At 35.8% G+C, this 27341-nt stretch overlaps 1 protein-coding gene across 1 annotated transcript in view; it reads right to left on the reverse strand.

Moving 5' to 3' along the window:
* Window positions 1–27341, reverse strand: part of Vwa8 (von Willebrand factor A domain containing 8) — a 441297-nt gene that overhangs the window by 218440 nt on the left and 195516 nt on the right. The window contains exons 22-24 of the mRNA XM_023700137.1: window positions 14730–14805; window positions 12946–13081; window positions 419–538 (exon numbers count right to left, since the gene is read on the reverse strand). Coding sequence (XP_023555905.1) covers window positions 419–538; window positions 12946–13081; window positions 14730–14805 — 332 coding nt within the window. The remainder of the gene's footprint in view (window positions 1–418; window positions 539–12945; window positions 13082–14729; window positions 14806–27341) is intronic.

The raw sequence follows: 27341 nt of genomic DNA on the forward strand, positions 1-27341 counted from the left end.
TCTATTTATAGAGAAAAGAAGTCCTTTTTTCAAGCTTTCTGATAATTAAGTTCATCCCAGGATCTCTCTATAATCAAAATAAATGAGTCCACTCTGGGCTGGCCTTGAGTGGGCATATGACAAAAACAGACACTAAAAAGTGTTTCTTATTTCAAGATGGCATAAACAACAAAGTGCAGTTAACTGATCAAGAAAAAAGTCTCTACCAAAATCAAGTAGACCAGCTATGAAGCCTAGTTCTACTACTCATTAGCTAAGTGGCTAAAGAAAAGTAGTTTGAGTAACAGACATTGTCCTTCTCTAAAAGGGGATAATAGAAACTCTCGCAGGAAGGTTATGAGGATGGCATAGCATGTGGTGAGCAAGTATAGTTATTAGGCCTTATTATTAACATTGTCATTGTTATTAGGATTTTTACCTAAGGTGCCGAAGAAGTCATTGCCTAAGAAAGGAAATCCAGGTCTGTTGGCCAGAACAATCATCCTAAAGTCAGGATGAATCACTACAACATTTTCTCTTCCATTCACATTAGCAGAATCTGAAAAACAAAATTTTTATTTACTCTTTATTGATATTTAATAATTCTTAAGAATACTGATTTATAGGGCTTAACATAAATAGTCATAGGGTTTAATGTCTTTTACAATAAATAACATTGTAGAAAAACAAACTTTCTTGAGAAATCTTGCTCAGGAACAGGATATTGACAAAACATGTGCTGAATTACATAGTGTTATGGATTGTCTTTAGACGCTCCCCCAGAGCCTTGTGCATAGGTGGGGCTTTCTCAGAGGTGGCTGAATCTAGAGTGTGTGAGTGATTCATGGTGCAATGCTAGGATTAAGGGTGGGTGACTACTCAACAGGTATACTGATTGGGTTGGCACTGTGCGAATCCCAGTATCCTGGATATAATAAAAGGAACAGAAAGAGGCTTCTCTCCTTGTTTGCTTTGCTACTTTCGTTTGCCATGAACTGGTCCTACTCTCTGATGCCTATGTGCCACCCAACCTGCCTTGGAGTCAGCTAATTACAGACTGAAACCTCTACAAACTATAAGATAAAAATACCACTCGTTCTTAAACTTTGGTTATCAGTTATTTTGTCTTAACAAAGAGAGAACAGTTACTAAGACACACACCGGAACTTGCATATTTATGTACATTCAACATAAATCTAAAAAGGAAACTTGGGCGACATGGCTCTCTGGGAGAGTGCTTGAATAGCATGTGTAAGACCCTGGGTTTGACACTCACTACTGAACAAACAGGTACACTGTGCTAATGTCTTAAGAGTACTTAAATCTGAATTGAGATGTAATCATTATTTTTAAAACTTTTTAAAGATTTTTAAATGATAACATAATCCAAAGAACACCCAAAAGATAATTCCCAGTGGACTTTCGTTTTTCATCAGCTGCAACCCTTGGTATAGAGGTTTCCATTATGTAGTGTAAGAAGCCTTTCCTGTTTAAAAATCACCCTTCCTATAACCTAACTACATACAATCAAGGTCTTAAATTCTAATTGATTCATTAGCAAAACACTGATTTATTTGCAACTAGGGTATTCTAATATAGTTCTTAAAATAAGTGATGTCAAGTTGGCTGGAGCTAAATGCTTAAAGTATTAAAGAAATGGAGAATTACAATTTACTGACTAATGTATATTACAACCAGAATGGCTAGTTCAGACAATGATTTTGGCCAAAAAAATTTTACTATGTTTATTTTAAGAACAACCATTTGCCATCTGGGTTTTTTAAAACTCAGCCTTAGGCTATCCACCTTTAAAACACGAAGGCTATGATACACCTGCCATTTTACTTGAGATAAGAACCTACAGTTGTAACTTCTTTATATCAAACAGCAATCTTTAAGCTGTTTCATACTCATGTGCTAATACAAATATAGTTTTAACTTTTGGTCCCACTTAATTTTAGTAGTGTGAAAAGCAAAACTATTTGATCAAAGGCAAAATTTAATTAACTGATTACAGCAGATATAATAAAAATGAAAATCTTATTTTAAAAAAAGTAAAGAAAATGAAAAATACCTAAAATTAATTGTTTACAAAGCTCTGTTAAGAGAGGATCAACCAAGACGGCAGAGTGGTAAGTAGCAGAGAAGGAGCTTCTCTGAGTGCTGTCATCCAGATACTGCAATATAGGAACATGAGGAAGACAAGTGGGAGGGAGGTGGGTCCTGTGGGCCCAGGAAGGACTTGCATCTCAGCAAATTGAAGCCAACAGAGAGAGAGAAGGGAGAAATTTCAGTGAAGAGGTGGAAGTACTGGCTATGCCTTCTACCTGAAATGGAATTCAATGCACAAGAAGAGTGATGCAAACTTGTGGACTCGTGGAGACTGCTGGTGAGACCCCAGATGCCTCCACAGAGATGCAGCAGTAGAGGAGAGCAGTATTCATAAAGGAATGCATTAGATGGTATTACATGCTGGGGGCTCAGTCTTCCAGGGTGAGAGATTGGCCAGGAGTCATCTTTGAGAGGGGCTGGTTGAGCTCAGAACTCAGAGTGGCTGTGGGCTCCATCTAGCAGCTCCCAGGTGCATTCAGGCTTTTAGAAGATGCTTTGACAGCTGCAGGCTGAATGAGTCTGGTCTCAGCCAAAAGGTGCAGGCTTGCTGAGATTATCTACTACCCTTCCAAAAACCTACTGCTGGCTTTCTGGGATAGGTGGGCACAGACTGGGACTCTGTCTCCACACATCAGTCTACCAATGATAGCAGAGAAAACATGGAAATGGACTTTTCTTTTTTTGCTCTTATTTTCTGATGTGCTGATTTTGTATTTATTCTTTTCTTCTTCTTTGTTCCATTTTGTTTTTATAGGAGTAAGAACATAGTTTTGAATTTCTTTGTGATGGGGGTGTGTGGGAGGGCGGAAGGAATTGAACTCAGGACCTGTATTTACCTGGCAGATGCTGTGCAGCTGAGCTGTATCCCCGGCCTCTCTCTGTAATTCTTGTTCTGTTGTTCTTTTTATCTCTTCCATCTCTCTTTACCTCTAGTCTTCTGTACCAATTTCCCAAAGTTAGCTCAATCCCCCTTTGTCCTCCAGCCTTAGTTCTAATCTCTTCCACTTCTTCTACATCTCTACTTTTCCCTAGCCTCTTTCACATTTTAACTTCTGTGGATAAAACTGATGCATTAAGAACTTACATACTGCATGAAATTTTCTGATCTGTTTTAGATTTTGTTAAATAACTGCAAATCTAGTTGATATGGTTAAAAGTGGAAAATTAATGATTACCTCAGTTTGTCACTTTCTAGGCTATAACTGTTGCTATGGTTATAGGCAAAAGTGACATAATTTTGGCTATAACAGTTCTAAATGGCTATTCAATCTGGTCTTCCAAGACTAAAGTTGACTAAGAGTCATAGAAAATATTATGGCACAGTATTTTCTCAACCCTAACAAGTTGAGGATATAGGATCTTGCAACAGACTCAAAACCCAAAAATCAGATATACCTGGAAGATACCATAGAGAAGTAGTCATTTCCTAAGAATTCTAAACACTAGCAATAAAGCAACCCACCAAAAAAGTATTACCCCAGGAATTAGACCAAAACATGAAAAGAAACTAAGAAGATATTTAAACAAGATGCAACCCCAGACATCCACTTCACCAAGGGGAAACTTAGGGAGCAATAAGGTACAACAACTGAAAGCCATCCCCTGGCTTCTCTGAAGCCAGCCAGCCTCTTTGTTGTGGTAACAACAACAAAGAAATTGAATGAGGCTCTAGAAAAAGTCAAATCAGAAATAATTTCAGATCATTGCAGAATTGGTTACCACAATGAAAACCACGCTTAGTGACTCACAAGCAAATACAGACAAAAAAAATAGAGGAGATTAAGAAAAGTATGGAGGCCATGAATGGTCAGTATAGGAAAAAAAAAATATGGAATCCATAGGGCAGATTCAAGCAGATATGCAGAATAAAAGTTCCACTGAAATTATCTGCAGCAGATTATGTCAACTGAAGACAGGATCTCAAATATAGAAGACAGGCTTGCAGATAGCAACTGTAAAAGGAAAGATTTCTTTAAATAAGAAGGGGAGGGGGCTGGGGATATGGCTCAGTAGAATAAGCGCTTCCCTGGCAAGCGCAAGGGCCTGAGTTCAAGCCCCAGTTCTGCCAAAAATAAATAAATAAATAAATAAATTTAATTTAATAACAAAGGACCATGAGAAATTAATTCAGCAGCTGCTAGATGAGGTAAAAAAAAAAAGAATAACTTAAGACTGATTGGATAAATGAAAAAGCAGGAAATAGCACAAATGATAAAAAAAATTAAAAAAAAAAAAAAAAAAAAAAAAAACCTCTCAAACATCATGGAAATTCCCTGGCATGGAAAAAGAATTTGACATACAATTAAATTAGGCATATAGAACTTCAATTAGTCATGATCAAAAATCTATAGCCAGGCATATCATAATCAAGAATCCAGAAATTCAACACAAGAATAGAATATTAAAAGTTGTTAGAAAAAAAAAAACTCAAATCACCTATAAAGTAAAGCAAATCAGAATCACAGCTGACTTCTTAGCATAAACCCTAAAGTCAAGGACAGCTTAGAGTGAAATACTTCAAACTCTAAAGAAAAACAACCTTCAACCCAGAATGATATACTTCACAAAACTATCTTTCAAAACTGATGGTGAAATAAGATATTTCTATGACAAACAACATCTGAAGAAATTTATAACCATAAAACCAACACTCCAAACTATTTTGAAGGTCATTCTAGAAAAAGATAATGAGAACTACAATTCCATGAACCACAACAGAAGGAATCCACCAGTCAAGGCTACAATTAAACAGAAGAAGAGAAAAAAGTAGGGAAGTCAACAAAAGGGATAACATGACAAGGATAAGTTAATATATATCTGTTACAACTCACAATATTAATCATCTTGATTCACCAACTAACAGACAAAAACTAGCAGAATGGATCACAGTGTAACCCACAACAATATGCTGCATAAAAATACATTTAATTAAAAAAGAAATTCACAGACTGAAAGTCAAAGGATGGAAAACCATACACTATGTCACAGGAACTCAGAAAAAAGCAGGAGTAGCTCTTCTATTTGCATACAAAATGAATATCAAGTGAAAACTGATTGAGAGGTAAAGGTCACTACAACCTTGTAAAGGGAACAATCCAAGAGGAGGAAAGAACAATCATCAATATATATGCAACAAATATCAGTGTACCCAACTCCATAAAACAAGTCCAGCTTGAAAAATGAAATAAGCACTAACAGAATTCTAGTAGGAGACTTCAATATCCCACTGTTACAAACATCGATTAGACCAAAAAAAAAAAAAATCAATAAAAAATTAGAGCAGAACCAAACTTTTGAGCACATTGATTTAGTAGATGTCCACAGAGTGTTCAACTCTACAAAATCAAAATATGTATTCTTCTCAGATGCACATGAGATGTTCTTTATAATCACATACTAGCTTATAGAACGTGCTTAAGTGAATGCAAAGGAATTGAAATTATTCCATGCATATTATCAGACCATAGTGTAATGAAATTGGAAATCAATGGCAAAAAGAAAGCATAAGATATACATGGAAATTGCATCCTCCTGAACAACCAATAGGTTACAGATGAAATTAAAGAAAGAAATTAGGCAGTTTCTACAATGAAATATTAATTATGTGACAACATACTTGTGGAACACAATGAAAGCAGTCCTATGAGGGAAATGTATAGCAGTGAATACCCTTATCAGGAAACAAAGCAGGCACAAATATATAACTTAATGGTGAACCTCACTGTCCAGAAAAAGTAAAGCAGGCTAAGCTAAAAGCTTGTACAAGGAGAACATTATAAATATCAAAGCAGAAATTAACATATTGGAGACTAAGAAAACAATCCAAAGAATCAGTGAATTGAAGAGTTCATTCTTTGAAAGGTTACATAAAATCAACTAACCCTTATCCAACCTTATTTAAAAAAAAAAGAGGGAGAGACAAAATTCAAATCCATGCAATTAGGGATGAAGAGGGTGAAATCACAATGAACCCAGCAGAAGTCCAAGAAGTCCAGATCATCTACACCTACTTTGAAAACTTGTATCTGAATAAGATGCAAAATACAAAAGAAGTGGACAGATTCCTAGATACATCAGAATTACCACAGCTGAATATATAAAAATCCTAAGCAAACAAATATCAAACAGTAAAATTACAAACCTTCTGACAAAGGAAAAGCCAAGGCTCTGGTGGAATTACTGCTGTATTCTACAAGAAATTTAGAGAAGACTTAATACTGCTACTTCTCAAACTCTTTCATGAAACTGAAATGGAATTCATACTCCCAAATTCATTCATGGAAGCAAGCATGTAACCAAAACCAGAGAAGGATCCAACTAAGGAAGAGAACTACAGGCCAAACTCCCTACTGAACATACATGCAAAAATGCCAAATAACATATTGGCATACAGAACACATCAAGTCATCAAGAACATTATACACCATGACCACATGGGATTCATTTCAGGTAGGCAGCAATTGTTTAAAATATGTAAATCAATAAATACAATACATTAAATCAACAGAGCCAAGAACAAAAATCATATGATCATTTCAATAGATGCAGAAAAAGCTTCTGACAAAGCCCATCACCCATTCATGACAAAATCTCTACAGAAAATCAGAATATAGGGTCTTCACCTCTATCTAATAAAAGTCATTCATGACAAATGAACAGCCAACATCATACTAAATGGACAAAAACTGAAAGCTTTCACTCTAAAATCAGCAACAATACAAGGATGTCCTTATCTTATTCAGCATAGTCCTGGAAACATTAGCCAGAGCAATTAGACAAGAGAAAGACATAAAAGAAATGATGATAGGAAAGGAAGAAGTTAAACTATCATTATTCACAGATGACATGATATTCTACATAGAATACCTTCAAAACTCCACTAAAACACTGATAGATTTATAATCAATTCAGTATCATAGCTGAATAAAAAGTCAACACTCAGAAATCAATTGCATTTCTGCACACAAACAACAAACTCACTGAAAAATTAGGAAAACCATACCCTGCATATTAGCATCCAAAAAAACAAAAAGAATAAAGAAATACCTAGGAATCAGTCTAATGAAAGTTGTAAAAGACTTGTACATTGAAAAGTATAGTACTTTGAAAAAGGAGACTGAAGAAGATATTATGAAATGGAAAGTTACCTTTGCTCTTGAGTAGGAAGAACCAATGTAGTGAAAATAGCCATACCTCCAATGTTGTTATACAGATTTAATGTGATTTCTATCCAACTTCCAATATCATATCTCAAAGAATTAGAGAAAACAATCTTAAAATTCATTTAGAACCAGAAGAGACCTAGAATAACACAGGTAATTCTGGGCAACCATGGGAAGGAAGGGGGCATCACAATCCCTGATTTGAAATTGTAAAGCTACTGTGATTTAAAAAGAACAAACAAAAAAAGTGTGATACTGGGGGGGAAAAAAAAAGACCTACAGATCAATGGAACAGATTAGAAGATGCAAGTCCTGCCCCAGACACACTCAGCCACATTAACTTTAACAGAGAGGACAAACATGGAATCCCAGCTCTTGGAAGGCTATAAACAGGCGGCTCACTACAAATCCGATCTAGTAGTGCGACCCTGAACACCATGTAGACCCTTCCCTAAAATACAAAAAAAAAAAAAAAAAAAAGGCCATACACATTCACTGAAAGGATAGTGCTGGAAATACTAGCTCTGCCCATGTCAAAGATTAAACGTGGACCCATATATTTCAAAGGTCTAAATATTAAACAGAAACATTAAATCTCCTGGAAGATAGAATATGTTGTCTTGAAGGCATTGGTATAGGCAAAGACTTTATGAATAAAACTCCAATCACCCAGGAACTGCCATAAGGAATCACCAGTTGGGATCTCAAGCTCATTAAAAAGCTTTTGTACACCACAAGAAACCACAAACATAGAAGAGAAATCCCCCAAGTAGCAAAAAAAATGTTTTCCAGGTGTTCCACAGGCAAAGGATTATTATCAAGAACATATAAAGAAAAAAAAAAAAGAATATATAAAGAACTAAAAATAGGGCCGGCCAAATAGCTCAGCAGATTAAAGCACTTGCAAGCAGGGCCAGGGGCCAGGGGTTTGATCTCCAGGCCTGCTGTGCCAGCCCTGCCCATGGGGCATGCTGAGACGGCAACTGAGACTGGGCATGGTGGCACTCGCACCAGTAATCCCAGCTCTTGGGAGGCCATAAATAGGAGAATCACTACAAGTCCAATCTGGTAGCAAGACCTTGAACACCCTGTAGACCCTTCCCTAAAATACAGGAAAAAAAAAAAGAACTAAAAATTAAAAAATCAGAACTCTGAAATTCAAAAACCCAATCCAAAAGGAACACACTTCTCAGATGAAGAAATACAAACAGCAAATAAATATATGAAACAATGTTCAACAGCAGCGTCATGTGAGAGACGCAAATTAAAACAGCACTGAGATTCCATCTCATCCTAGAAAGAATGACTTTTATCAAGAAATCAACCTGGGCTGGAGAGATGGCTCAGTGGTCTAAAGCACCTACTTAGAACAAGCTTGGCAAGGCATCAGAGACCGCGGTTCAATCCCCCAGCACCACATGCCAGCCAGCCCCGCCCCCTGGTGGGCTGAGCTGGCCACACACACACACCACACTCTCTCTCTCTCTCTCTCTCTCTCTCTCTCTCTCTCTCTCTCTCTCTCTCTCTCAAAAAAAAAAAAAAAAATTAAAAAAAAAAAAAAAGAAATCAACCAACAACAAATGCTGGAGGTGTTGCACGGAGAAAGGTACTCTTCTGCACTGTTGGTGGGATTGCAGGCTGGTACAACCACTGTGAAAATTCCTCAAAACTCTAGAATTAGAGGTCTTATTTGACTCACCTTTTCCCTTGCTGAGTATCTTCCCAGAATGATTATCATACCACAGCAATACATGTACACCCATGTTTATAGTAGCACAATTTGTGCTAGCTAAATCCTGGAAACAACCCAAATGCCCATCAACTAAGGAATAGATAAGAGATTGCTCTGTACTACTCAGCCACAAAGAAGGATAAACTGGAGAGACTTTTACAGGTGAATGGATGAGACTTGAGAGCATACTCATAAGTGTAATGCCCCAGCTACTCACATGCAAACATTGCACTGTCTCCCTAGTATGAGAAGCTTAAAGAGTACACAAGAACCAAAATGTATAACAAGTATTGTAAAATGGGAGGAAAGAGAAATTGGATCAGGTAAAGTGAAAAGAAAGGGCAAAGCAAAAATTAAAAAATATATATGTGCATACAAGACAGTTAAGATAGTTATGCTACTAAGTTCTCTTAGTTCATTAAAAAATATTTGTGCTAATATTGTTTGGACAATTAAATGCCAATATCTTATACTATGAGCAATTAATTGAAAGATAATATGCAATATATTAACCACTGTTACCCTCCTATTATCATGCTTTGAAATTATGTTTCTCAAAATTAAAAAAAATTAATAAAGTTCTGTTCAAAAGGCTTTGTGCACTTTTGTTTAAAATGTCATCTATAAGGTTGTGGGAAGAGTTTAGTGGAAGAATGCACATTAAGCTTTGAAGATCCTGGGCTTAGGCCCTTGCAACGCACATACACACAGAGAGACATTCTCTCTCTCTCTCTCTCTCTCTCTCTCTCTCTCTCTCTCTCTCTCTCTGTCACACACACACACACAAATCTGCAAGTGCGCTCCATTTGCAATCATTCATTAACCATAATTCAGTTTTAACAATTCTTTTTTCCCCTACTTTAGTGCCTTTGCAAATCTCTCTTCAAAGTATAGGAAAAAGTCTTTAAAAAACCATTTACTTTTGTTTATCAGTTCATGCAGTTTACAATCATCTTGGGGAGTGCTTATACGTAAATACCACAGCTTGTTTCTTTTTTGCCATTTTTAATTATTGTTATTATCAATCTCAGCTCATGTTATGACACATAATGTTTACGTTAACTAGGTTACTAGGTTCCTGTACATGGCACATCTTTATTTATTTTCCCTTCTCCTCCTCACTCTTCACTCTTTTCCCCTTGGACTATTTCCCTATTGTAAGATTCATTCCCTTATCCCCTTCTATCAATTCTTTATTATTCTCTTTATTTCTATTTTGCCTCACTCAAATGAGAGACACAATATGGTATTTAAGCTTATGTGTCTGGTTTATTTTATTGAACATTATATTTCTCAGGTGTATTCATTTTCCTACAGATGCCCCAAATATGTCATTTTTTACTGCAGATTAGTATTTCACTATATATTGGTGCCACATGTTTTACCCAATCTTCTGTTAATGGGTGTATAGGCTGTTTCCAGGCTTTAGCTACTATGAGTTGTACTGCTATAAACACTGGTATGCATGGATCACTGTACTATGATATCTAAAGAAGGTACCTAGCAGGATTGTCAGATGATATGCACTTTCTAATTTCAAGTCTTGGGAAATCTCCATACTGCTTTCCATATGGTTGTACTAGTTTACACTAGAACCAACAAAAGGATCCTTTTTCACCACAGCCTCTCCAGCATTTGTTATTATTTAATTGCATAATGGTTGTCAATCTTTCTGGAGTAACATAGTCTTAGTGTTGTTTTAATTTGCCTTTCTCTAATGCAAATATGATATTTATGATATAAGATATGTTGAGCATTTTTAAATATATTTAGTGACCATTTGTATTTCTTCCCCTGTAAAGTGTCTCTTCATTTCTCTTGCCCATTTCTTGAATGGATATTTAATTTTAGGTGGCTTTATTTTTTCGAAATTCTAGACATTAATCCTGAGAAGTGGACATATGAGAACTTGTACTGTAACGTCATGTACCTCGGTAGTGTCCCAAATTTTCTGATCAAGAAGATTATGGGGCCAAAGAGGAAAGTGATTGATGACATAGAGTGGGCCTAAGGAGAGTCACATGGGGAGAAGACACTCTCTCAGGCTTTCACAGAGAGCACATTGGCCAAGCATTGGCCGTGACTCATCCGCATTGCTGCACTGATAAAGGTTCTACAATCTGAGGTACAGGATCTCAGGATAAATCCTGAGGGCATTTCACTAACCTTCTCAGACCAAAAAGCTACAACTCTTGTTGCATAGGTCCTGCTTTACCTTGGTCTTAACCATCCAGTAGAGAAAAGTAGGAAGACGAAATATAAGAAATAAAGCCATGCTGTTAAGTTGAGCTGTGGGGGACTCAGGTCAATAATTTCTGACATTGCCAGTTAAACAGAAGACCTAATGCTATTATGGGCTACTGGACTCTTTTAGAATACTTTGCTGAGTTTACACACCTATAATATTCAATAACGGAACTTAGAAAAAATGGGGTATACTGATGAATATCCATTTTGTATCTGTGTATTCAAAGAGGTTGGGATAGATATATAGTTGCATTCTCTTAATGAATAGAATGATTTGTTCTAATGGTGTTTGTAAATAGCTTCACAAGTCCACTTCGTGTACAGCAATTAACCACTAAGAAGAATATATGCAGTGTATTATTGGTTGAAACTGTACTTCCGATTGGATTTGAAACTGTCTCATTGCTATCTGTTTATCAATAAAACTTTGAAAAAAAAATCCTGAGAAGTAGTGGCAAGAAATGTTTTTCCACTCTGTAGGTTGTCTCTTCAATCTGCTCATTGGTTGTTTTGTTGCAGAGAAGCACTTAAGTTTGGTATGATCCCATTTGTTCATTCTTGCTGTTATTTTTTGTGCAATTGTGCACAAAATCCTTGGAAAAATTTCTTCTGACACCTATGTTTTCAAGCGTTTTACCATTTTATCTTTCAGTAGATTTAATATTTCTGTTTTCCTGTTTAGATCTTCAATCCATTTTGATTTTGTATATGGTGAGACATAGGGTCCAGTTTTGATCTTCTCAACCCGTTTTCCCAGCACCACTTGTTGAATAATCTTTGCTCCAACCTATGCTTTTGGCCCCTTTGTCAAAGATCAAATAGATGGAGGTGTCTTTTTCAAGGCTGCCCCTGCGCGCACTGTGCAGCCCAGGCTTGACTCAATCAGCCTGCTGCCTCAGTCTCCCAAGTGCTGGGATTGCAGGCATGTACCACCACACCCAGCTCTAACATTCTGAATTTCTTCAGCACATTAAGGCAGCCACAAAAGAGCAGTTAAAAACATGAGACAGGACTTCTAGAACTGCTTGAGGAAGTGGGTAGAAATATGGGATAATGTGCTTGAAGCAAAAGGGAATATTCTGAGGAGGGTTAAGGGCAATGTTTCTTTTATTATAATAAATTTCTTTAAATTTAAACATTGACCATACATTTTGCTCACACATATGTAAATAAACATCTAGTAAAAATAAAATAACTGGCAAGTTTTTCTAATTATATTGAGCTAACAGTAAGAATCAATACTGTAAGTAATGGGAGTACTCCAGAAACTTAAGGAATCCCAGATAATAATTAAGCAAAATAAATTACCCAAGAATAACTGAGAAATGAGTATAAAGATTACATGTTGACATTCTCAAATATGAAGCTGACTTTTCCTAATACTACTGCTTCAGAAATTTTCAAACAAGCTGTCTAACGATAAGAGGGAGACCACAGGCTGGGGATGGGAGGCTGTGGCTGAGCGTGGGAGCAAGTGTGCAGCGTGAGAGAAGTCCTGGTCCTGGCTTCAATCCCCTCACCGAAAGAAAGAAAAGAAAAATTGACAAATCTAGATTTAAAAAGTAATTTTTGGAAATAATTATCAATACAATTTAACTTATGTTAAATTTCTCCTTAATGTTTATAAATAGGGACTCAACTAAATTTGTGACTTGCTACCAAAGATATAAAAATGCACACATTTGAAGCCAATGTTGTTTCTCCCATACTCACTTGCAACGATGCGTCTTCCATCTGCTAAAATCATTTCTCCATTTTCCACTAGAGTTTTCAAAATACAAGTGACATTTGTTGGGGCTTTGTCTGCCTCATCTACTACCAGAACATGACCCAACTTTACTGCTTTAACCTTTGAAGACAGAAAACATATCATAAGCAAACAATAACATTAACCATTATTACAACTATCACTTACTCCTTTTAATTTATAATAGCTGGTTTTAAGATATGGGTATGTTTCATTTCCCTTTAGTATTAGAACTGTTCTTATGGTCATGGTACCCAACAATATTTCAGATCCTAGAATAGGGGGGAATTAAAACAAATATAACAAATAGATTAAAGTTTCATAGAAGCTAAGAAATGAGACATCATAGCAATTATGAATGTTGGCACACTGCTCTTAAAAGAACCATAACAAATGTAATGCTCCAGATAACAGATCTGTCCTGGGGAACTGGGTTTAATCCCCACACGGCCAAAAAAAAAAAAAGTGCAACATTATTTTAATAGATAAAAATGAATAGTGCAAAACAAGATAAAGGGAACCAGTCATTAAACTCTGGGATCATATTTAGTAAAAAGTGAGTAAGAGTAAGTCTATACTGGCTGTTATGAAGGTCAAATGTAACAAAAGACACGGTAGGTGAGACTGGGTTCAACTATTAAGGACTGAGTTCCTAGGCCAAGAAACATGTATTTATCTCATTAAGTAATGGTATATACTTCAATATTTGTGAATTTAGTCATGGTAGAAATAGAGTATGAAGATACACTTTAGTATATTTAAGCTGGCAACCATCTGCACAGCAGTTAAAAGGGGATTACTATAATAATTTAATTTAAAGAGTTTGGTCCCTGATTGGTGATGAGTTTGAAGTAAGTAGAAATAAAAAGTATTACACTGATCCTAAGAGTTCTGAAGATGTGCAATCTACAGTCTTGGCAACTACTTGAATAGGAGGAGAGGAAAAGTAAGAATACTAGATCTTTGGTGACTGTATGAATCATGACATTACCTTTTCTAATAGTAAGAAATATTTTACAGTAAACTCTGTCATAAAGTTTTACTATTGCATAGTTTTGATGAATAATTTCAAGGAGATATAGACCAATAGATGGGTGATTCCTCTTATCACAAATACTTTATAACATATTCTAAAATAACTAATAAGGATTTTTTTTTAAATTTAGGGTAATAACAAACTGAATTTTAGGAAAAGAAAACATGTTCCAGCCCCATCTCTGCTCAGGAAAAGTTGGGCCCAATCTGGGAAAGTTCATGTAGGAGATCCTGAAGACCCTGGTCCCTGGGGTCTGAACCACAGAACTTCTGTGAGGTCTCATTCCACCCATTCCTCAGAAGTTACTTACACAGAGGAACATTTCTGGCACCCTGGGATTTCTCTAGGTCTCAAGTAGAAAGATGAAGACTGGACCTTCCCAGCTTTCTAAACACTGAAGCTATTACTTAAAATTATTTTTACAATTTTTTTCTAGAAATATTACCTAATTTCAAACTCTATACATTTGAAAAAGTACAGAGGACTCCTGCCATTCCTAAGACTCTCTAAAGAAAGAACAAGAATAATAAAAAATGTTATTTTTCCAATAATTTGTATTTAAATAACCTCTCCTAAAATGACACAAGAATGAGTATGTTCCAGTTAGCCTGAAAGACATCAGAGTCTATGGGTATTCTCTCCACCCATGCAAAGGTCAAAATATAGCTATCATTCAAAAAGTACTTCAAATATCAACGTAATTGGCTTACTAACCAAAGGCGAATCTTCATACACAATGAGTCCATCTTTAACTGACGGCTGAAGAGTAAGTGTTTGCACAGTGGTGTCTCTACAGTCAGACAAACATATTTATAATTAGTAAGGAATTAAACTGTTGTTTGACAAGAATTCTTTTTTACTCATGATCCTGCTACATAATGAAAATAAAAAATAATTCAACCAATATTTTGTTGAATTACTATACAACAGATGGTATATACTACAATGTTTTAAAATTTTTATTAGAGTAAGACGCACTGTCACTAATCCCCCTCACAATACCCACTCTCACTTCAAACCCACTTATCTAATTGTTCTTGTCACTTTCTAAAGCAATTCTGCAAGTCCTCTTTTGTGAGTGTCTTTACAGATATTACAAAAAATATAGTGAACGCTGCTTTCGAGTATCATCTCGATGGAAAGGGAGGCTTGCAAAAACGTTACAATGCCTCATCTACTTTAGTCAACAATCTTGTACTATGAAACTTTAGGTTTTTCTCCAAGTCAAAATGACCATAAATGATGAGTGTTTAGAGTCAATTCAGAACATTCACAAAACCACAATAGTTCAACTAAAACTCATGAAAAATAGCTTCCTCAGCTGCTTCAGAAAGTAGCAAAAACAATGAGATAAGTGTGTTCAAAGAGGGGAAACGTTTTAAGGGGGGAGGGGGTTAATGGCAAAGTGTCTTTTACTGTAATAAATTTTAAATTTGGACTCAACTTCACTTTTTCATCATGTTTAATAAATTACTAGTGTTTAAAAATTAATCCAGGGTTACACATTAACCAGGTTCTTCTTCATTTTGGCAATCTGTGTAACCACTTCATAGCTCAAAGTCACCTCCTGAGGGTGAAGAGGAAAAATTTTTTAAAATTCATATATTACATGTGATATTTGTTATCTAAAAATAATTTTAATGAGAAGTCTGGTACTGACATGCCACTTATAAAAACCAAGTGTATAAATTACACATTCAGACTAAACTTGAAATCACAAGATACTAAAGCTAACCAATTCACTCCACTCCAAGAATACTAAAGGTTTACTTCACAGGATTTCAATCATTTCTGCTGAGATTAGGGTGATCCATTTTATTTCCTTTAAACCTACTTTCTACTGTTTATCTAGCCTTTTTTTGCAATCATGATATTCTAAGATATCAATAGTAAATAAGTCTGACACAATGAGGCTCTTTCCTTATAAGACAGGAAGCTTATATCACCTATGGATATTCTGCCAGATGTTTGCAGATAAACATTTTCAATGTTTATTCAAATAGTCACCCTCTGCATACATTGTATATTTAAAATGGAAAATCATATGGCCAGCTTCATTATGTCAGAGAGAACTGCAACTATTTAACAAATGTAACACTTTTCTTTAGAAGAGTTCAACACTGTCTTTTTAGTCTACCCCACTACTTATTCACATGAACTTGCCATTACACGTTTTGAGTGTGTACTATATGTTAGACACTACTTGAACATGAGCTTCAGAACTTCATGCTATATAATATACTTGACAGTTGAGAAAATTATATCCAAATGCTAAATTTCCTTATAGTCTTTTCTTTTAACTTAGTATAGGGTCTACAGGGTCTCACTACACAGATCAGATTTGTAGTGATCCTCCTGTTTTCAGCCTCCTAAGTGTTGGGATTACAGGGACATGCCACCATGCCCACTCTCAATCACCATCTCAGCACACCCCGGGGTCAGGGCCGGCACGGCATGCCAGGGCTTGTACCTAGGTCTCTGCACCTTCCGAAGCAGGTGCTTTAGTCCACTGAGCTATCTGGCTGGCCCTGCAATTCCACTATAATTTGTTAAACTACAAAATTATGTCTTTTTAAAAATAACAAACACCACAAGTCAACTTAAAGCAAAGCAAACCTGAGTACCACTCAGGTATTATTTTTTGTTTTAGCAAAACAAGTCCAGTTAAAATCAGTTCATTGCTTTGGGGCATAGTTGTGGGGTAGTAGAGTCAGATCACGCAGCATCCAAATTCTTGTTCTGGCCATGTATTAGCCATATGATCTTCAGTAAACAGTAAAATCTACCCAGGAAGGTCAATGATGGAATACTTAAAATGAAGTATAGTATCTGGCAAACAGCAGAAATGTCTGCCAACTTTAGCCATTTGTTGCTCTAACTGCTAGTGTTGTGACTGACATTTTTTTGCCTAACTTGATCTTCAAGCTTTTAGGATAGATGGCCCTTTCTGAAAATCTCCTCTTAGCCCTCTGTAGACCAATTTAGGTTATCCTGCCAAAAGTACTGTGTGGGGTTCTGATTTCTCCTCTTTCTGTCCTGAACATAATATATCAAAGTTACTTATTTTAATATGTATCTTCCTATACAACCTGTAAGATCTAAGAGTATAGAATATTTATACACTACTCCTCATTCTGTCTCCAACATTTAGTAGATGTTTAATTTAGGAGTTCAACAAATACTGGTTGAAAAAATGCAATAAAATGGTGAAAGATAGAAAAACTACACTGTAGGTAATACTGAATGATACTGTGCATAGACTTTCAAACATATTAGTTCATGAATCTCATCTTTTTAAAAAATTGAAAATCTTAAACATACTCTAGTAAATCAGTAAGGCTGATTTTCTTAAAGGTAAGGAATTGTCCTAATTGGTTTATATTGCTCTTAAAATCAGTGTGAACACATTTTTTTCTCTTCCTCACCCACCCTCTTCTCTATTGCTAGAATGTTAACAGTGAATTTAAGTGAGTTAAACTCTGTTTTTGATTTGTTCAGTACTTTAAAAATTAATTTATCAGCAAAAGATAGTATGAAGCACCTGAGAGTAAATTTATAGGACTTGTGAATACAGAAAATTGATATATGACCATCATAACATTGCACAAGAAAATTTTTCCTCATATCAAAAGTTGATAAGCATCAATAAATGGCCACAATACGGTATGAGAAATTACAGCATTTGAAGAAGGTACACATGGGGTTGACTAGCCAAAGAATGGAAATGATTTGTTTCTTTACTTAATTCCCTTGGGGCCTGGCCCATTGCCATTCTTGTCTCTTCTTATGTCCATTACATGCTCTAGCTGAGTTGAATATAGACTTGCTATTGTAGTGGGTAATTTCTATATCAGAGTTTTAATTTACTAGGTTCTGAGTAGACACGATAGCAAAATAATTATTAACATGTACAATTTCTAGACTTCCTGCCTTATTTATGCCTAACATGAAGGAATTCTCCTGCACGTTTTCTTTTTCTTTGTTTGTGTTTTTATGTATTTGGTTCAAGGTCTCACTATGCAGCTTGGACTCACAGTGATCCTCCTGCTTTCAGCCTCCCCAGTTCTGGGATTACAGGGGTGTGCCACCACAGCCGGACTCAGTTGCTGGCTCAGTGTGCCCAGGGGCAGGGCTGGCACAGCATGAATGCTGGTGATCGAACCCAGTCCCTGAGCTTGCCTAATCAGGCTCTTAGTCCACTTAGCTATCTTGCCAGCTCTTAGGGGTTCTCCTTCTAATTTGACCAAGTGGTGCTTTGATTCTTTACTTAATTCCCTTGGGGCCTAGCCTATTGCCATTCTTGTCTCCCCTTCCAAGCTCTCTCTCCCAGGATCCTGGCCCTCAGAAGGCTCAGCACCCATCCAGTGACAAACAGTTCAGACACTGTTTGTCTTTATTAAGTTCAGACTCCTTTATGAAGAATTTATTCCAAAGAATTATTCTTTTATCTTCAATAAAAACCAAAACATGTCTACCTGGGAAATGGTAAGGAAGCAAAAACGTATTGTGGCCATTTATTGACGCTTATCAACTTTTGATATGAGGAAAAATTTTCTTGTGCAATGTTATGATGGTCATATATCAATTTCCTGTATTCACAAGTCCTATAAATTTACTTTCAGATGCTTCATATTATCCTTTGCTGAAATAAATTAATTTTTAAAGTACTGAACAAATCAAAAACAGAGTTTAATTCACTTAAACTCACTGTTAATATTCTAGCAATAGAGAAGGGGGTGGGTGAGGAAGAGAAAAAGATGTGTTCACACTGATTTTTAGAGCAATATAAAGAAGTTCTCACCTTACCTAACACATATTTAATGGGCAACAACATGACACCTTCTAGTACCAAAAAGGAAAATGAAACTCTTGCATCATTGTCAGTAGCAGGAAATTCAGTTAATACTATATATAATCACTTATAACATTTCATAGCAGATTAAGAAGAGTAAATTCAAGCTGAATTCTCATTTTAAAGACAAAAATGAGTTTGTTCTAAAACACATGAATTCTGGTGGCATACAACTTGTTACAATAGGATTCTCAAAAGATGTTTGTGCTAGAAATATAAATCATATATTTGAGGGGAGCAGCATAAATCAGGTGATATCCAAAAGAGACTGAAATGGGAATCCAAATGGCTTTCGATGGAATAGTCTGTGACAAAGAAGAATTTATAGGATAAAGTGGTTTGTTCTGTTCTTATTGATCCTTTCATCTTGTGCTTCAAAGGAAAAGAAAAAGCTAGTAAAATATGCAAAATGATACTGAGCTTAAAATTGGGTTGAGTTATATTTCAGTCAATTACCCTGATTACACAGGGCTAGCAAGCAATGTATTACTTTCTGCATAGTACTTAAGACAATAAGAAATAAACTTAATGCCTAAGACATCCTCTGATATTGTAACTTTCAACTTAATAAGTGATAAGGTGCTTACTATATTGTTACAGATAGCAATGAATGGATTCTTAAAGACAATATAATGATTCTTTTATAGAAAACATTAAAATAATTTCTCCAAATTTATGAGTATTTTGGATCAAAGGCATTAACTCGTTAAACAAGAAGCACTGACCCTCACAGAATATTTTACCACAATTGCTATTATCATTTGAGTTGTTCCTCTCAAAAACAATTTTGAAATATAAGGTAGAAAAGAGTGAACAATTTTAATAATACTATGGAAAAGGTAAAACACAGATGAAAGTCCATTTTGTATCTGTGTATTCAAAATGGTTAGGATAGATATATAGCTACATTCTCTTAATGAATAGAGATTTGTTCTAATAGTGTTTGTAAATAGGATATCATGTCCGCATCTTGTACAGCAAATAATCATTAGGAAGAGTATATGCAATGTGTTAATTATTGAAACTGTCCTACCAATTTGGTTTGAAACTGTCTTATTGCTATTTGTTTCTCAATAAAATTATGGGAAAAAAAGAAAACAAATTATGAAGACAACAATAAAAAAAAGAAATGATATTTTGGTAACTATTAGGTGAAATAAAAATACAATCAAAATTCAAAAAAAAAGGTTAAACACATCTTTGTCACATAGTTTTTAGCCTGTTTATTAAAGGATGGTTTCCATTTGCCAGTAATGCTTGATGAATTAATTAGAATGTTCAGCTAATTGTTGACATTTATGTTCTCACCAATTGTTTTCAATTCTTACAGCTTACAAACTATAAATGAAAGCTTGTGGCAGTAAATAGGCCCAAAAATATTGTGCTGAACACTATTCATATTTTAACTGTGATTTTAATGCTTTTTTGAGGTTGAAGTTATTAATGTATCAATAGTAACTTAAAATTATTCTACATGCAACTGAAGTAATTAAATTGTGTCAAGACCAAGTTTTTGTTAAAATAAGAAATAAAGTTGGTCTTTAGAGAGGAAGCACAATCTGTTCTGAAATGCTGCCTATAAAGGTACATGAAGCTAATATCTTCTAACTTATTGAGAAGTGAAAGATCTCAAAATTGTGATGTTTATTTTGAGAATGCTATTTTAATGAGTCACATTTTAATAGATTTGTGGTGAATTTTCATTTTGATAAACAGTAACAGTTAAACCCAAGAGTGAAGGAGCAAAGAAGATGCACCAGAATTTCAAAGAGCAAATAAAAATTTCCTTTAACTTTAAAGCTCACTACAGTAAAAGTGGCAATGGGAATACTCCAATCAGTAACATGAGCCAAATGTGAGAAAGGAGAGACAGCAGATGCCTGAAAGGAGGCACTGAACAGATGGCTCAATACATGGAACACAACAGTGACTTTAAAATAAGAGCTCGCTCATAATTTTTACCAATAAGATATATGCAGAATAGGGCTGGGGAGATAGCTCAGTGGCATAAGAACCTGCCTGGCAAGCACAAAGCCCTGGCTTCCAAGAAAAATATATAGTACCAAAAAAAGTATATATATATATATATAATATAAAATCAGACATCAAATAAGAAAAATTAATTAATTCTACCATTTGTTGAAAGAAATTTCCTCAGACCTTCAAATAAATGTAGTCTTTATGATAACCATATTGCCATCTAATATCCACAAAAACCAAAGCACCCAATTAAACCTAAACACTTCTAGTCGGGTCAATCCTTTAATTTGTTTTTTAATCAAAATTTATTGGTACATGTTTTAGTTTATTAGTACATGTTATATATGTGTAGTACATGTTTACACTTCATGTATGAAGATGATACATGTACATAACACATCTTAGTGAGTTTTATTTTACATAGAAAAATAATAGATAAGACATTGGAAATGATATACAATTTTAAAAATTAAATATCTTATGATAGGTATTCAATAGTGGTTATTATTCTGCACATTCCTGTCTTCGATGTAGTTGCTCAGATTACCAGACATCAGCATGTAAAACTGGTCAAAGTAAAAATCTTAAGCATTAACTGCAATACGTGTTCACCTTAATTTCTTAAAGTTCAAAATGATTCATTTCTAAGAGAGAATTAGTACAGAATAAATATAATTGACAAAAAGTCAGTACATAAAAGAAAAGGAAAAAGGGGAGAACAATATTAGTACAAATAGCAGTTTGAGGTTTTTTGAGTATTTCAGGGAAAGATAACAATACATTATTTCTGACAAAATCATTGTTTTGGAGGGCATATTGTTTATTTAATAATCAATCACTCATCACTGATATATCTTGTTGCAAAAAATCCTAACAAAGCAAAAAATGGAAGGAATACATTAAGGGGTGACATTGAAGGACATCTACAGGGATGCAACACTTCACATTCAGAGGAAGGTTCATGGTACGAACACTGGTAGATGACAGGACAGCAAAACAGTTATCCAATGATAGCCAAACAGTTGAAACCACACTTAGTTTTCAAACTCTACTTATCTTCCTCACATTTCCTGGTACTACAATATTAACACTATTTAAAAGGAAATTTCTAGGGCCAGTGAGATAGCTCATCAGATTAAGCACCTGCTTAGGCAAGCACAGGGGCGGGGTTTGATCCCTGGCACCACATGCTGCACCAGTCCTGTCCCTGGGAGCACTGAGCCCGGCGACCAAGTCTGGATATGATGGCATGCTCCTATAATCCCAGTGCTGGAGAGGTTAAAAACAGGAAGATCACTATGAGTTCGAGCTGTGCAGTAAGACCCTGCACACGTGTGCGCGCGCACACACACACACACACAAACTAAAAAAAATAAAAGGAAATTTTTAGCTAGGCCTGATGGCACACAACTGTAATCCCAGCACTCTGGAAGGCTAAGGTAGGAAGATCCCAAGTTGAAGCTCAACATGGGCAACTCAGTAAGAGAAAGAGGGAAGGGGTGGGGAAAGGGAAGGAGGAGGGGAAGAGGGAGAGACAGAGGGAAAGAAGGAGAGAAAAAGATTCTTCCAACTGTCAAAGGCATGACCATGCCCAAGTCTTTTCACAGACCCTGAAAATTCTGAGTCACCCAGTCTTTAAAAATAAAGGCAAATCTAGTAAACTGGTACATAAAAATTTGATCTTTTGCCTTTACTTTGTGTTATGGCTTGTATCTTGAGGTCCCTCACAAAGCCTCATATGGTCATAGTTGGAGTTTTCTGGAGGTGGCTGGATGGAAGGTATGTGATTCCAGGATCAATCACATGATGCCAGGATTAATTCATAGGATGGATTCATGTTAGAATTAAGGCTTCCCTATGCTACTGTAGGTCTGTCCCTACCTCTGGGTGAGTATCCTTGACAGCAAAACTGGAATACAAAGAGGGTAGCTTGTCACTTGCTTGCTTGTTTGCTTCCTGCTACTTTGTTGCCTTCCTGCCTTTAGTTCATCATGAACTGCTTCTCCCTGTGATGCCCTTCTGCTGTGCCACCCTGCCTTGCAGCCAGCTGATTATGGACTGAAACCTCTATAAACTCTGTGCCAAAGTAAATCTTTCCTCCTTTATCTTTGAGTGTCAGGTATTTTGTCTCAGTAATGAAAAACTCAGCTAGAAAAACTAGCTTTCTAGATTTGTAAATTGTAAGGACTCAAAATGACCTAAATTCTTTGCAAGGACTTAATTTACCCTTTTTGACAAAACACAAGACAACATGCAAGTCCTTTATTAGAATTAAAAAAAAAAAGTGTTTCTAATCAGTTTTTAAAAAGAAATAGGGCCAGCGAGATAGCTCAACAGACTAAGCACCTATTTAGGCAATCGCAGGGATGGGGGCTCAATCCCTGGCATGCATGCCACATCGGCCTTCCCCCCTGGGCCCACTGAACCACTGAGACCAGGTGTGGTGGTAGTGCATGCCTGTAATCCCAGTGCTGGGGAGGCTGAAAACAGGACAATCACTACAAGTCTGAGCTGCATAGCTGCTATATAGTGAGATTCTGTACCAAATACATTTTTTTAAAAAAGGAAATAGAGGAAGAGAATAAAAGAAGAATTATAAGGCTGTGCACATAAAGGTACCCAGGGGATGAGGCTGATCAATGTTTTTTTCATCAGATAAATTTTATAAAAACAATAGTATATAAAAATTTATATTTTTAAAAGACTACCAATTGAGTAACAACATAAATGTGATAAACAGTAAAAATTAATAAACAAGCACATTTTCATACTTTGATATTGCTCAATCTATCTTTCAACTAATTTGTTCAACATCTGCAAGTAGGTGTTGGTTTAGATACTAGAGAAATATCTGTGAACAAAAGAGGTAGGAACTCCTTATGTTAATGAGCTTATGTTCATACAATAAATAAAGGAACTTATCTCACTGTATTAATAATGTGCCACCTTGACTACAGTATGAAATAGATCTTACATAAGCCTAAATATCAAAAGCTATTTTACCACAGCAATCGAAAGAAATAAAAGTTAAAAACTTTTGATCATCAAGACAAATAAGTAGTCTACTCCTGTGTAAGTCTACAATATGAAGCATGTTCTCCCTAGATCTGTTCAAGCACGTCTTGTTCTAATATCCCAAAAGACATTTTTATAACACATATTGTCTAAAAATACTCTTAAAGTAATTCTGTGCCTAAGTTTTTATAATTTATGATTTATTGGGTTTTAATCATAGATTTTTCTTTAAAATGGACACTAGTGCATCATAAGAAAAATAAAATATATTGTTTTTAGCAGAAAAATTAGTCTACTTCAACCTTAGTCTATCTTCTGGAGTTACTTTCGTGGCAGAGGAGAAAGCACAAATACCTCTGAGATGTAGGGAGTGTGTATCAAAGTGGTCATCTATGCACATTTCTTTGTTATCTTATGTTTTACCTTAAAATCTGATTTAGGCTTTCAAGTCTATTCAATAATACATCAAGTTCGTTTCAGTGCAGAATGTTTACGTGATCAGTGGGAAAATACCAACAAATAACTATTGTCCTGAGCTTCTGTCTTCTGAAAACCAGGTTGAAGTAAAGACAGCTGACGCTACACAGCAAGCTCCGCATCTGGACACCAGTGCTGTTCTGGTACCTATCACATTATTTCTTAAACCCCAAATTAAATAAATGAGCGACTATAAGTGGAAATCTTTCTTCATTGCTTTGTGAACTATGTCAGGGAAATCACTGTGGACAGCTTCCAAAATGGTGCAGAAAAGATGCTACGTGCAGCATTTCCTGACTTCTGCTATTAGGCGTGTCTGCAACTGCAAATTCTTAAGATAGCATAAAACTGTAACTGAAAACTTATCATCTTGAGACTGAAAACTTCTCTCATCTTTGGGGCAATCCCTTCTAGTCTTTCAGGGTGAAGAGGAGGATGTGGTTCATCTGTCCTGTTCTCATTTGGACTTATGTATTTTTGCTATTTATTTAAGGTTAGACATAACAAGCTCAAGGCCACACACACACACACACACACACACACACACACACACACACACAAAGGAATGTTTAACACAGAAATGAAACAAACAAGCATTTTATAAAGGCAAAGAAAAACATTACAGAGGCACTATCCAGAGCTACTGCAATTCTAATTTTCTTCAATGAGACCTTCCTTGTCCAATCTACATAAGACTACTATTCTAGCTCTTGCTTCCTTCCTTACTTTATCTCACTACCACCACCAAGATTATCTGGCATACATTTTATTTTTTCAGATAGTGCCTCACTATGCCATATACAACAGCTTTGAACTTACTATGCAGCTTTGGCTGGGTTTGAACTCATGAAGATCTTCCTACTACAAGACAGTTATTCGAGATAGGATCTTGCTATGTAGTCCAGGCTGGCCTTGAATGTACCTCACTCCTTATACCTCAGCCTCCCAAGCACTGGGATTGCAGCTAGGTGCCACCATACCCAGCAGAGTAAATACTTTAATTCTCTCTCACACTCCCTCATTCCTCCCTCCCTCCTTCCTTCCTTCTTTCTTTCTTACCAGCAACCAAAGTAAAACTATGAAGGCGATATTTTTAAGTTCTTTCATTTACTGATAAATCACTCAGGCTTGAAAAAGTAACCAGCATACAGAAGGCACTCAGTAATTTTTGCAGGGATGGAAATATTTCATCTCCTTTGATCATATTGTCTAAGACTACACTAAGTTACTAGAAATTTCTTAAACACTGTGCGTATCTTTTCTGGAAAGTTTCTATCTATCTATCTATCTATCTATCTATCTATCTATCTATCTATCTATATTCCTAGCATCATGCATTGTATCTTGTTGGCAAGTAATAAATGTTTGGCCAAGAATGACTAAATGAATGAATGTGTTAAATAAATATTAATTATGTGCTTCTAATGTATAAAGCAGATCACTAGGCATAACAGGTTATATAGTGGCACCTCAGTTCACAAATGTAATTCTTTCCACAATTATGATAGCAAACTGAATAGGCTGAGAATTACTCAAATTTCCCCATAAGGTCAACATTGAACCTAACCACTGAATTTGATTGTTCTCATCCATTTCGTTTGCAATGAGAATCATAGAAAAAAATTCAAGTTTTTAACTGAGGTTTCACTATACACCAGTAACTCAGAGACCCTGCTCTCACGAAGTGCACATGACAGGGAGACAGACATAAAGTAATTATAATTCATGTCAGATGTTATATGAACTGTAATAGAATAGAAAATAGGTAGATACATCTTTGGCAAATGAGAAGAGACTAAAAGATGGAGAAGGGAGGGGAATGGGATATAAAAATGGGATATGTCATATATATGCACCGACTACCTATAATGAATGTATTCATCACATACATTATATATGAACTAATAAAATAAAAGGAACTACAATCAAACCAAAGTTCAGTCGGGACTCAGAAACGGTGACTAATTCTGACTGAAAAAGATAGGGTCTTGATGTTAGACTCTGTCTTTTAACTATCAAGGATGGATAGAAGGTGCTTCTAGACAGAGCAAGTACTAACTATGCAGAAGTTTGAAGATGCAAAAGAAGTTTCAAGAAACACCTAACTATTTAATATGTCTAGAATATAGGTTTGTCAGGAGAAAAAAGCTAGACAGGTGAGCTAAATTACCCTGGTCTGGTTCTCCCATCTCTGCTTTATTTTCCACAAAAACATTTATCACTATCTGACAAAGTAAACATTTTAATTATCTGGCTGTACTAGCACTTTTGCTCACTTACAATTCACGCTAAGAAAAGTAAGCAGCACACAAGAGGTGCTCAGTAGTGGTTGGTGAAAGGCATGCATTTCAGGTACTCTAATTATATCTCCTGTGGCCAGACGGAGTTACTGGAAGTTAAGATTTAAGAGATGCCAGCGTCTTTTAAATTTCATGGTAGGAAGAAAAAAACAACAACAACCACCTCAGAACAGGAAAATCTATGAGGATGGTATCTCAGCTGTTGCCTAGATTTAGGGCAGGCACTGGGAGACCACAGCTAGTGGGTAGAGTGTTTTGTTTTGGGATAACAAAAATGATATAAATTTCCTTGTGGTTATAGCTATAGAATTTTGTCATTTTGCTAAAATCCATTGAATCTTACATTTTAAGTTTTCAAATTATGTGGTATGCAAATTGTAGTTCAATAAATTAATTATTTTAAAAAAATAAATTTTATTCTAGAGTCTGAATTTCATTTCTTTTCAATCATTTTTTGTATTTTAGGGAAAGGTCTACAGGGTGTTCAGGGTCTCACTACTAGATCGGACCCATAGTGATCCACCTGTTTATAGCCTTGCAGGAGCTGGGATTACAGGCACAAGACACCATGCCCAGTCTCAATTGCCAACTCAGCATGCCCAGGGGTGGGCCCAGCTAAGCAGGCCCAGGGATCGAAGCCCCAGCTCTTGGGCCTGCTTCCAGGCACTTTAATCTGCTGAGCTTTTGGCTGGCTCTGATTTT

The sequence above is a fragment of the Octodon degus genome, unplaced genomic scaffold (assembly GCF_000260255.1).
Source record: "Octodon degus isolate 3935 unplaced genomic scaffold, OctDeg1.0 scaffold00122, whole genome shotgun sequence".
Taxonomy (NCBI): Eukaryota; Metazoa; Chordata; class Mammalia; order Rodentia; family Octodontidae; genus Octodon; species Octodon degus.